Here is a 12,788-nt window from a genome sequence, read left to right as displayed (position 1 = left end):
TATGGTCTGTGCCGAGCAAGCAGTAAGACACACCCAGGCACGACCATCTTACAGGACAGGGTGAGGCCGCACGGTGATCCCGAACGTTTCGAGCACCTACCGTATTACTGACACCCTGCCAGGGGCTTTAGGAGGGTTATTTCATCGAATCCTCCCAAGTCTGCAGATCGCAGATGCTGACCTCCATGTTGTGGCTGCTGAAAATCAAGGTCACGGAGGTTGCATCCATCCTCAGCTGCTCAAGAGTCTCCGTGAGGTCTGCACCCGAGACTTTGACCTCTTCCCTCTCCTCCAGATTTTCCTGTGGGTTTGGTGAATAAAAACTAATGATCCCAACCACCTGTCACCCACACAAGAGCAGTTTTGCAATCTTAAACTAAGAAGTTTGCTCGAACAGGACTGTCATACACATCAACAGTAGGGGGTCCTTGCCTGTAGGGACTTCTGCATGGTGTCCACGTTCCATCCTCGGCCATCCTCTTCTCGCCATTGTCTATACCGTCATTGGTTGTCTGGCATCCACCCCCTCCCCCCGCTGCCCCCAGAGATTTAGTCTGGCTGCCAAGGAGGGGCGATGAGGGACTGGAGCTCTTGACGGGAGGCTCTGCAGTCCCCAACCCCAGCAGCTTTCCACAGTGTCTTTACTGGTATGTCAAATGCATGGTTTCTGCAGAACAAGAAGGCTGCCATTCACATGCTCTCCTCGGCTTTGTGTTCAGTAGTGACACTGAGGGTACAGCTGTTGACAAGCACTGAGGAGACTAAAGTCAGCCGTAGGTCGTAGGCAGCTCCAGAGAAATCTGGGATTGGCTGACGGTGTGGTGACATTGGTGTCACAGATGGGCATGGGAGTGAACAGAGCTCAAGGCAAAAATAGATCCCCAGCCTCTACTTGTCACTTGCATTTTATCCGCATCTTTTTTCTAAAACTGAGAATTAATGGAGTTTTCCTCGGTTACCCACCTGAATAGGTTGGATGTGCCAGACTGCGCATGGGGAATGTCAAGTGCCAAGCATGTGATGTGATATGGTGTGTATGATGTGTGTGTGTGTGTGAGAGAGAGAGAGAGGGAGGGAGGAAGAGAGGTAGGGCAGGTTAGTACGCTAAACATCTCAGTCCGGCCTGCAAATAACCTCAGAGGTACAGTGAAGACAAGTGCTTCCCAGTCTGTGCGTGACGTCATGGAAAGCATCACATACGCTGTCAGGGTAGTGCTGTGAGGGGCTGTGTGGGCTGACGGGGGCAAAAGAGGAAAGACTCAGAGATGTTTTCAGGAGCTGGAGAGGCAAGAGATTTCTGACGGCTCTTAAGCCCTTCCTTTGTAAGCCCCGGACCGGAGTTGGAAGCATACGTTCTGGGCATCCCACTCTTGCACGCACTCTCTCCGGCAAGAGAAGACTGCAGACGGCTTCACATCAGCTCACCATAATTCTCTGCAGTGTCAGCTCACCAGGAAGTTGGAGCAGCGATTACTTTCCGGGACTGTGGAGGCCACTGGATCAGCGATTCCTGGACACAGAGGTTTAGCCGGGGGTTACACCCATAAACCATCCTTGAACATCGAGACCTGAAACACGATACCATAAGAGCCAGGTGGACAGGGAGGAAGAACACTGAAGAGTCTGCTTCCACTGTTTACTGGTAAAATCCAGACTCAGAGAAATGGCTCTTTCCTCAAAGAGCTAAGAAATAGCAGTGACATGTAAAGAGAGTCCCGAACACAAAAGGTTGAAATTACATTCAAGATGCAGAAGACAAGCCTCCACGGAAAAGTGGAAAAACAGAAGTAAATTTTAGAATGCGTTTGCTTTGTGATGAGAAGATTTAGGAGGAAGTCAAAAATAGAAGCTGAGCTCTTGAGTACTCATCAGATGAGAAAGGAAGTGGCTGACTCTGGGAAACCGCAGGAGCCGATGAAAGCCTACACTGGAAACTGTAAAGAACAGAATTGACACTGCAGAAAATTGAGTCAGTGATGTGAAAGGTGCCATAAAAATATTCTTCTCGTGTAGAAGCAAAAGACCAAGAGATTAAAGCAATGACGTAAAAGAAATAACGACGAAAAGAGAGTAGAGAAGGAGAAATCGAAAACTCAAGGACTTCTTCTGAGAAAGAGACAAGACTAAATTTGAAGATGCATTAATCGTGGACATAACAAGAGAGACTTCCCTGAGCTGATAACGCAAAATGGAGAACTCCTTGAAAAGTGGGCAAAAGTACTGAAAACAAGACAATACTGAAACGCATCCTAATATATTTTTTTTATTTTTAGAAACATATCCTACAAAAATAAAAGTTGTCCTGGTGTTAGAATTCTTTGCAACACTAAGTGCCTGAAAGACAGTGGAGTGACAACCACGGTGTCTTGAAGGAAAAGCTCAGGGCCCAGCGAAATGGTCACTGATGGAGGAAAAATCCCAAAGACATTATGAATGGATAAAGGAGTCACCTAAAGATTTGCCAGATTTGTCAAGTGAAGATGCAGGATGTCCAGTTAAATTTGAATTTCAGACAAATAATGGATAACTTTTTAGTATAAGCATGTCCCAAATATTTCATGGGACATCCTTGTACTCACAATCGTTTGTTGTTTATCTAAAATTCAACTTCAGCTGGGCATTCTGTATTTGGCAACCCTAGTCACCTAGTCTACCAGCCGTGTACATGTCTATAAGCAGTCAGGGAGGCTAGGTTGTGGTCTGAGATCCAGGCTGATGGAGAAGCTATTATACAGAGCTTGGGCATGGCCCAGGGTAGAAGGAAAAGATAGAGTTGTGAATAGTGCCCACGGAGAGGTCAGGAAGGACTTGGTTATGCTGCAGTAAAAAAAAAAAAATCCCAAATCTTAGTGACTTAAGACAACAAAAGTTTATTTCTCAATTACAGAGCATGTCCAAAGCATATTAAGGAGGGGGCTATTGGCAGTGCCCTGCAGGGACCCAGGTGATGGAGGCTTTATGTGGTCATGTGCTTCCAAGATCACCAGAGCAGTGGTAAGGGAAGGGGAAATGTCACCTCGCTCTGTCCTGAAATCTTCACCCTGGCAAGGACCCTCCCTCTGCTCACTCTCCACCGCTCAACACAAGTCACGTTGCAAACCTGCCCTTAAGGATGTCAGGGGATTGCAGTCCTGCTCTGTACTCAGAAAGAAAAGCAGCTGATCTGTTGGTAACCAGTGATAATCACACCTTTCTAACAGTGTGACCATCATCCCTTTCTAAAGCAGTGTACTCGAAGATTCTCGAAAGGCAAATGACTCTGACCAAGAGATGTGGGGCTCGATCTCATGGCCCTGAGGTCATGACTTGAGCCAAAATCAAGAGTCAGACGCTTAACTGACTGAGCCACCCAGGCACCCCAGGTGATCACCATTCTTAATGATAACGGATAATCATTGTACTGGCAGTAGTGATTAGGTGCTGAACTAAATACATACATGATCTGACTTGATCTTTACAGCAATCCTATGAAGCATGTGGTCTTCTGGAGCCCCATTTTACAGATGAAAAGGCTGAGGCACAGAAACGTTAAATGGACAGACCTGCATTGGGCTCCATGCTGGGCATGGAGTTGGCTTGAGGAGTCACTCTCCCTCTCCCTCTGCCCCTCACCCCCTGGCTCTCTATCTCTAAAAAAAAAAAAAAAAAGAAGAAGAAGAAGATAAATGGTGATTATCATTATTAGGGTCCATTACGTGGAACTTCGTGGAGTTTAATAAATAGTGAGCACCATCCCTTTGCCGCAATATGATAAAAAAAAATTTTCACAAGAGCAAGTGTGCTTAGGACCCCATGGTCAATATGAATAGGTAAGACTGTGTATTTGGGGGAGAAATAAGAAAAAGGGAGGGACTAAGCAAGAGGAAGAAGAGGAGAAAAGAGAGAGGAAGACCAGAGGAAAGGGCCAACATATGAAAGAAGGGACAATGATGCCCTGCCACCGTCGAACAAAAGGAGCTGTGGAGTCCAGGAGTCGCTGCTCAGTCCCAAGGTAAACTGCAGTCTGCAAAATTTGGAGAATACCGGCATAGAAACTGGAAATGGGAATAATCAAGCCATTTCTATCAATAATTACCATGAACTAGTAAGAAAAACAAAAGCTTTTGGTTCAGAGTCCTGGCAATACTATTTAACGAGTTCTTTGACGTTGTTCAAGTCACTTAACCTCATCTGAAAGCAGGGCTAACAGTTGCTACCTCGTGAGGATGGAGTGGAATCACGTGCGTCCACCACCAGCCCCGCTTCTGGCGCGCGATACACACCGGAGGTTTCTTCCAGTGCCGCCCCTGACTTGCTCTCTCTCCTGGAGCCGAGCTCAGCGCTGGTAGGAGAATGCCTGGGGGGTTAAAGGCAGCCTTTCAAGGTGCTCCGGCAGGGAAAGCAGATTGTTGGAGGAGCTCATTCTGGTGAACGGCAAACCCCCCACTTCCCTCCCATCCCTCCCCCACATGTGGCCAGCAGGCTGTACTGTTCTGCAAACCGCCTCTGGATCAATTCATTGACCACAAAACGGTGAGACAATGGGACCACCAAGGGGCCTTGCTTTGCCCACTGGAGCGAAGGTCAGCATCAGATGCATTAAGAAATGGAAGCAATTTTCTTCCCACTGGAGGCTTCTATTAGGCATGATTGCCTGCATTTAGACAGACCCTAAACTCTCCAGAGCTGGGTTAGGGCAGGATCACAAACAAAATCTGGAGAGGAACCTGGCCCTGGAGCTGAAACTAGGGCCAAGAGGCTCCGAACATTTTTAACTACTTCTTTGCACTTCGCCTCAGACTTTTCCTAGCCCGTCAGCACCATCACACTCTATGGCTTCCTCTTGTAAAACACTACCATGTCCACGGGCGACCAGTGACGCTGTCCCTGGGTCTGGGTCTCTGCTGTCCACCCCCTCTTCTCCGGGCCAGCTGCTATTGCCCTGATGAGGCCTTCCATCCCCCATTCATTCGCCCATCCACTTTTTTTTTTAAGATTTTATTTATTTATTTGAGAGAGAGCGCGCGTGTGTGCGCACGTGAACATGAGCAGGGGGGAGGGACCTGATCCCAGGACCCTGGGGTCGTGACCTGAGCCGAAGGCAGATACTCAACCGACTGAGCCACCCAGGTGCCTCGCCTATGCACTTTTATTAGCTGTTCTCACGACACTTGGGGCTAGACCCCAGAGACACAGAGCTGACAGTAAATATCCCTGATCTCCAGCAGCTTACCTTCTAATTCAAGAAGGAAAAAAAAGATTTCAACTCATAAAAAATATTAATGACTGCAAAGGAGCAAAGAGATAGAATCAGTCTTGGATGAGCGCTAGACAGTATGCTGAGCACTTCATGGTGGGAAGGTGCTCTGTGAGCTTTGGAGCTCAGGAAAGGCTTCGTGGTGGTGGCTTTTGAGTGACATGAATGATTTTGCCAACTTTGGCGGGGGCAATGTTGGGACAAAGCTCCTATAAAGTTTCAAAGAGCGGCTTGAAAATCACCTCCTCTCCCCAACCAAAGACAGGTTAACCAGCTGCTCTCCCTCCATTCGCAGTTTGCACTCACGCCTGTACCTGCTGTAAGTACATGTAACTGTGTGTCTCTCTCGGGCTTCCTGTGGATTTTATCTTACTCATGACTTATGCTTAATGCTTGGCATTTAGGAGGCATTCAGTAGGAGCTGGCCTGAACTCGGATGAGTTTATTTGTGGATTTTGGGTAGGATGGGACAGACCGAGGATAGGGCATCCATCTACATACTGGGACATCCAGCCAGGGTCAGATGAATCCCCTTGTCTCATTCCAGGCCCCTCGCTCATTCCCGTGGGACCTTGCTTCTCCCTACTGTTTGGTGAATGTCTTCTGTTGAAACGCATGCCTTCCACTCCCCAGGCGGAGCCTCTGTATGAACTGGTGACGGCCACAGACTTTGCCTACTCCAGCGCGATAAGGCAGAACATGAAGCAGGCTCTGGAGGAGTTCCAGAAGGAAGTCAGCCCTTGCCACTGTGCTCCCTGCCAAGGGAATGGAGTCCCTGTCCTGAAAGGTACCGTTTCCAGGCAGCTGGCGTCCCTGCGGAAGAGATCCTCTGGAGGGGCTGGTGCTGGGGCCAGCACACCATCAAATCCACATACCCTCTGGGTATCTCAAGAAGAGTTCCAGGTCAATCCCTAGTCCTCTTCCCGAGGCCCCAAGGACCATCATAAAGCCCTCTTTATTTTCTCAGAGGGAACAAAGAGCCCCCGAGGCATTTGGAGCCTCTAAAACTGAGCTTCCGCACCCTGACCAGGTATTAGAAGTACCCGAGTGAAACTCGCCCCCTGGAGTTAGGGCGAGACCTATGTGGATAGAGCTACTGTTGCTCAAGCCCCCACCTGGATCATGTGACTCTCGAGAAGGTTCCTCATCAGGATGGGTAAACTCTCTCCAGGTACTTCTAATCCACAGCCGGGGTGGGACTCCCCACTGCTGAACTCCCCACCTCCCTGGAGCAGGTGAGGTGGGATTGGACGAAGGGGCCCCTACACTCCGGTGCAGCTCTGGGCAAAGAGCATGCTGTTCCTTTAAGGCAGCTCGCAGCCCGGGCCCACGTGAGAGTCCGGAGCCTCAACCCGGAACAATTAAAGGGAATCGCTGGGATTGGCCTTTGAGAAAGCCTACCAGGTGATTGCACTGCGGAGTCAGGGCTGAGAAGCTGATCTACGGCTGAGTTCACTGGCACGCAGGATCCATGATTTCACTGGCTTACAGACTAGTGGGAGAGCTAGACGGGACCAAAGAGTTACACTAACGTGTACCGAGCATTAGAACAAGTGTTAGTCTGACTATTTCCCAAGAAGTCAGAAAGTAGGCAACTAGGACATGCTCCTCTGGCCCAGAATACCTAGGTTCCAGCAGCATAACACCGAAGGAGCTGGCTGAGAATGTGCCGTCTGCAATAGGAGGTGGGGATGGGCTTGGGGAAACTCTCTGGACCAAATAAGAGGCCCTGGGCTCTGCACGTCCTGACCTATACATGGTAAGAAGATTGGGGGCTGGGGGAGCGGCAGCAAGGATGGGCCATTTGAATTTGATTCCTAACTTTAAGGGCCATATCCGGGGCCACTGCAATGGGCAGAGCAAATTTGGGTTTGGCTGAGGCCTAAGATCTTAAACTCCTGCGGCGATGGCTGAGGAAAGGTCCAGTCCAGTGTGAAGCCAAAACAAGATATCGGGAGCAATTGGGTACAGCAGATCCCCACCCAGGGAGGGAGCCCCCTGGAGTTAGGGCGAGACCTGTGTGCATAGAGCCAGCTCACCAGAGGGGACACAGGAGAAGACCGGTTCCCAACTGAGACTGAAGAGTATATGTCTAGCTTCTCGGACAGGGTGGGTGGGAGCAAAGCAGAGATAAGTGAGAGCCTAAGGTGGGGAGTTCTGCCCTCAGAATGGGGACACCTAAGTGGGGATGTGGTCAGCAAGAAGTGGGGTCAGCCCATCAGCTCAAGGTCTTGATCTAGGGTTGCTGAAATCCCCTTGCCTTTGTGTGAAATTTGGACCTAGAAGCTGGGACCCACCTAAGGATGTGCACTGGTGTGAGGAGAATATGCAGCCAGGGACTGGGGTGTGCCTGGGCCTGACTTAGGACAGTCCTGTGAAGGGGTTCTGTGTGATCCAGAGGAGAGTAACTCCAGGGTGATAAGTTACAAGTTAACATAAGAAATAACTCCCAAAGGGTCAGAATTGGCCAAAAGTAGGATGAGACTTCTAAGGACAGTGAGTTCCCCATCACTAGGAGTATTCAAGCAGAGGCTGAACAAGTAAACCCCTTGGGGTGAAATGGAGCACCAGTGACCTCAGTGACCAGTAATGTAGCCTCTAACACTGGAAATTTACGAGGCTGGGTCAAATGTCAGCTCACGAGTAATTTTCCTCAGGAATGCTGTGTGATTTCCCGTGATGGCAATAAACATCCTCATGAGCAAAAGGCCCTCAAGGAAGGAGTAGGTATTCTGGGTCCTGAACCTTCTTCTCTTAAATCGTTTGGCTACATGTTTCTCCTATTTAATCTAATGGCGAAGTGTCACCACTTTGATGTGGGGGGCTGAACTCAAGAGTTCTGTTTCACATGGTATGAGTCACACTCTCTGCATTGTCTTTCCAGAATCACGCTGTGACTGCATCTGTCCTATTGGATTCCAGGGCCCAGCCTGCGAGGTCACCCACAAGAAAGGTAAGGAAGTTCTGAGAGTTGGTCGGAAAGGGGAAATCTAGGGAATTTCGGAGGGTAATTCAAAAGGGCAAGAAGAGCACTGGGGTTGTCGGGTTGGGAGCTGGGTGCTATGCAATTTGAGGTCCATCCTGGCTCCTGATTTTGTATTTCATTGTTTTCACACCTTAGAGGGCTTTGTGTCCCAGGACCTTCATGCGTGGCATTTGCAAGTCATTTCTTTGAATCAATCGAGAATGCTTACCTTTTTTTTTTTTAAACTGAACTTTTATTCAGCGCTCAAAATTCAGCACTTTTGTGAAAGTTTTAACCCTCCACTCCTGAGTAAAATTAAGTAATTCCTCCTATGCGCTCCGATAGCACTTTGAACATATTCTGCTTTGAATTGTGTGTGTCTGTCTCCCCTACGTGTGTAAGCAGAGATCATGTTCCATATATCTCTGTGTCCCCATGGCCCAGCATAGTTGCTGCTCTGCGGGAGGGGCTGAATTAACAAACAAAAGACTAGGCTTTCATCAAGATCATTTCCAGCTCTCAAATTCTTTGGCCAGTTTACTATCTGAGTTCTCAATATGCCCCCACCCCGGATTCCTCCTTCCCTTCCTTTGCTTCGCTTTGCTTTTCAGTGGTACCATTAAAAAAAGGAAATGACACATCCAGTAAAAACAATGTACTACTATGTATCGGGCACCTTGCTGAGTGCTCGGACTCAGCGTGGGTTTGAGTTTCATCTCTAGCATTTAGTAACTGTGACATTGAGCAACTTATGTGCTTGGTGCCTCAGTTTCTGCATCTGTACAATGGAGACAATGATATTAACTACCTCCTAGAGCTGCCTTGATTTTCTCCTGAAACATATATAAAGCCCTTGGAACAATGCCTAACACATTGTAAGAGCAAAATAAATGTTAGTTTGTTTTAGAGCAAAATGAACAGTGTTACTGTGTCTTTTACATACATTAGATCCTTTGGTCCTCACCACAACATCACAAGGTAGGTATGTCAACATCCCCATCTTATGGATGAAGAAACTGAGGTGCTGCGGATCACTAACGAACTTGCCCAGTGGTCACACAATAAGTGTGGGACCACAGGTTCAGGTCCAGTGTGTCTGCCGCAGCCTTTGCTCTTGACTCCCGCCTGCACTATTATTCTCCCCAGTGCAATGCTCAGGGTGGTTCTTACCCCCTCCACCCCCTGCCACATTGCAGCCAGGCCCCGCACAGTGCTGTGCCCCCAGCATGTAGCGCACAACCACAGGATTTCTCCTGGTTGGAGGAGACCGTGGACACCTCCTACTGGAGCCTTCTCATTTTATGAGTGGGCAGGCCCGGAGATACTGAGAAATGCATGTGGAATGAAACCGCCCATCAGAGACTCAGCCAGACACCTGATATATCATGGTGGATGGAATCAATTACTTGTCAATCTCATCAACAACCAAAAAATCCTCAAGGGAAAAGCAAATGTCAGGGAGGGGAGAGTGCTTTGTTTGTTACTATTTCATGTAACACACAATGTTCACAGATGAGGTCCTCGGTGATACATTGACAGGAAGTAAATTACTCAGCGTCGTGTAGCTGGGAAGTGACTAAGCTGAGAGCCAGTCATTCACCAGATGTGTACATCGGCCTCTTAACGTGCCAGCTCAGGTGCGAGGGTCAGTGGTGAGCAAAGCAGGTATACATCCTGTCATCGTGGAGACTGCTGTTTAGCAAGAAAGACCTACATCATTTGAATTGTCCCAGAAATACATTTAAAGTTTCAGTTGTAACTGCTATAAAATGCCAAGAGCTTAAAATATGAAGAATTGGTGGGGAGTTAGAGGTCAGGGAAGTTTCCCTGCAGAAACAAACCTTAAATGGAGATCTGAAGGGTGAATGGGATTGACCAGATGAATAGAAGAGGAAAGAGTTTTCCGGGCCAGGGAAACAGCATCTGCAAAGGCCCTGTGGTAGAAGGGAGCATGGCAAGTACAATGGTGTGCAAGAAAGACAGCTGACTACAGGGAGGAGATAAGAGCAGACTCCCAAAGCCTTTTGGCTTATACACCCCACCCCTCCATAGGGCACCAGGTATGACAAGGGCTAATTCATGTTCGCTGACCTTCTTTCTTCTAGATGTCCCCATTGACGGGAGGTGGAATTGCTGGTCAAACTGGTCTCCGTGTTCTGGAGGACATAAAACAAGACAAAGGCAGTGCAACAACCCACCTCCTCAAAATGGAGGCAGCCCCTGCTCGGGCCTGGCTTCAGAAACACTTAGCTGTTGAGGAAGAAGCGCTTCTTGTAGGGACTACCGTGGGCTGCTCATTGCAAGATCTCTGAGCCCTTAGGAACTCAGGCCCAGTTACTCACACCAGCTCCCACCTGGGGCCAGCCCAAGGGTAGAGGGTGCGCCATTCAGGCTGTTTGAAATAAAGACGTTATTTGCAAAATGTACATTGATTGAACAAAGACTGAGTTCAACGTAAACTACGGGTTCCTTAAGGGCTTCAGAATCTTGGTAACGCTCACTTTGCGCACCTGTCTAGTTTTATTCCACTCACTCACACTACCAGCCAGGAACCGTGTTAGAAGTCGTTCACAGGGAAGTCCTACCGTGTAGCAGTGATGGGCGCAGAGTAGGTGCCCGGTAACGAATCAGTGAGTAGATGCGACGTTGTTCCTCCCTTAAGGACGACATGGTCTCATTCGGTGACAGTGGCGGTGAATACGTATTGATGACGATGCCAGCTGTGGTGCTCAGTGTGTTCATTCATTCCAGCCTCATGACGGCCTTACAAGGCGGATGCCACATCAGCCCTCCCAACAGCCGCGGGAGCTGCGGCTGAGAACAGTGACGGGACTTGTGCGGGTTTGCGCCATTAGGAGGTGGCCGAGCTGGGCTGCAGGGCTTTCGGCTCTTAACTGTCATGTTCCCTTCCTCTTGGTAGATGGGCATTTATTTTACAAAGAATTTTTTATGAAATAAAATGTAGAAGAGCGTGTGTGTGTGTGTGTGCGCACACGCGTGTGTGCGCGTGTGGTATTGACAGCCTCTACCTGCTGCATCCTGAGGAGAGTGGATCCCGGTTCCTCAGCTCCCTTTGATGCTGAGCAAAGGAAGGGCGAGGTTGTGCATGTCAGAAGCAGGAGTTCTGGGGCAGAGCTGAATTATAGTGACACGAGTGGGTGCCCAGAGAAGGTCCTGAGCTGCAGAAAAGAGCAAGGGAAACTGATCACTGAGTGAGAGACCGGAAGGAAAGAAGGAAGGAAGGGAAGGACGGAAGGGAGGAAGGGAAGGAAAGGAGAGAAGGAAAAGAGAGAAGGAAAGGGGGAAGGGAGAGAGGAAGAAGGGGGGAGGGAGAGAGAGAGGGAGGGGGAGGAAGGGGGAAAGGAAGATGTAGTGACTGGAAGAGGAAACATAATGAAGGAGAAGTTCAAGTTGACAGCTCTGGGGCAAAGTGCAATGTGTCCCTTCCCCTGCCTCTGTACGTTCCACTTTGCTCGCTCGTGCTTTCATCCAAATCCCACCTGGGTGAGGAAGGTGCTTGAGGAGGGAGAATAGTTGATCTTAAGGTTACTAAAAACCAAAATATTTTGGCTTTGTAGATTGAGTCAAGTGATCATTCAGGCTTTAGGGCTCTCATTCATTCTGTCACATTGAAAAAGCCCTTCGGACTTTGCTCTTGGATGCTCCCCGTCTAGTTGCGGAACTTCACGTGAGTTTGTTGAAATCAAGTTGGTGGCGGAAAAATGGTTGAAGGTGAATTGGTTAATCCTGTTCATTTTCCACCAATTTTGTTGTCAGCCGCATCATCTGCTTCGGTTTGCCTCTGGGCTAGGTGCTGGGGCCTGAGACCTTCACACACCCACGATGCCACAGCGTGGGTCACCGCCACTCAGCCGTGCGGCCGGCCCAGCCATCTGGAACAGGGTCGGTAGCACGACGCGGGGAAGGAGCCGATGCGGGCGGCTGGGGGTTGTCAGAGCAGCCGTGCTGGCTCAGCCTGCCCTCGCTCGTGCCCGTGGCCAGGCCGCCGAGCCGACGGCTGGCCCTCGTTTGCCTTGATATTATTGCTTTGCCGTCTGCTGTTATTCCAACAGGCTAATCCAATAATGCTTTATCTCTTTCATTATACCGAAGCCGTATAATTTTCTTGAGTTATAATCTATCTTCTTTTAAGGTTCCCCAGAGACGGGAAAGCGTGGTTCTGTCTTTGGTTGATGGGAGGCTCCCAGGAAGCCCGCGCTAGCACGTGGGAGCCAGCGCCGCCAAATTAAATTCCGAATCTCAATCACAGCCACCGCTTCTAATGGGAAATTTAAGTTGATTATGGAGATGACAGCCCAGGTTCACGTTTATTGCATTTAGCAGAAATTGTTTATCCTATTAAATACGGTCTTGAAGGAGAAACAATTGAATTCCAGAGTCCCGGCGAATACCCGGGTGACGCCAGGTACCTCTGAACTGTGTAATAATTATGTTCTTATTTGTGGGCTGACTTCCCCTCGTGGCTCTTTCTGCAAACAAATGCATTTAGGAGGAGGCCGAAACATAGTGTAAGAATTAAACAAAATAAATGCAGGCTGTGTTTTTGGCACACCTCGGCGACGGTAG

General features: G+C 49.0%; 1 protein-coding gene across 1 annotated transcript in view; it reads left to right on the top strand.

Annotated features, from left to right (window-relative positions):
• The window catches only part of C8B (complement C8 beta chain), a 37,807-nt gene extending 27,180 nt beyond the window's left edge, over positions 1-10,627 (top strand). The window contains exons 10-12 of the mRNA XM_045802235.2: positions 5,870-6,023; positions 8,121-8,189; positions 10,307-10,627. Coding sequence (XP_045658191.1) covers positions 5,870-6,023; positions 8,121-8,189; positions 10,307-10,458 — 375 coding nt within the window. The 3' untranslated portion in view covers positions 10,459-10,627. The remainder of the gene's footprint in view (positions 1-5,869; positions 6,024-8,120; positions 8,190-10,306) is intronic.
• The last annotated feature ends 2,161 nt before the right edge of the window (positions 10,628-12,788 follow it).

This window comes from Ursus americanus, chromosome 12 (genome assembly GCF_024610735.1).
Source record: "Ursus americanus isolate L20-20 chromosome 12, mUrsAme1.1.p, whole genome shotgun sequence".
Classification (NCBI taxonomy): Eukaryota; Metazoa; Chordata; class Mammalia; order Carnivora; family Ursidae; genus Ursus; species Ursus americanus.
Note: the sequence above shows the minus strand (reverse complement) of the source record. Positions and strands in the feature narration are given on the sequence as shown.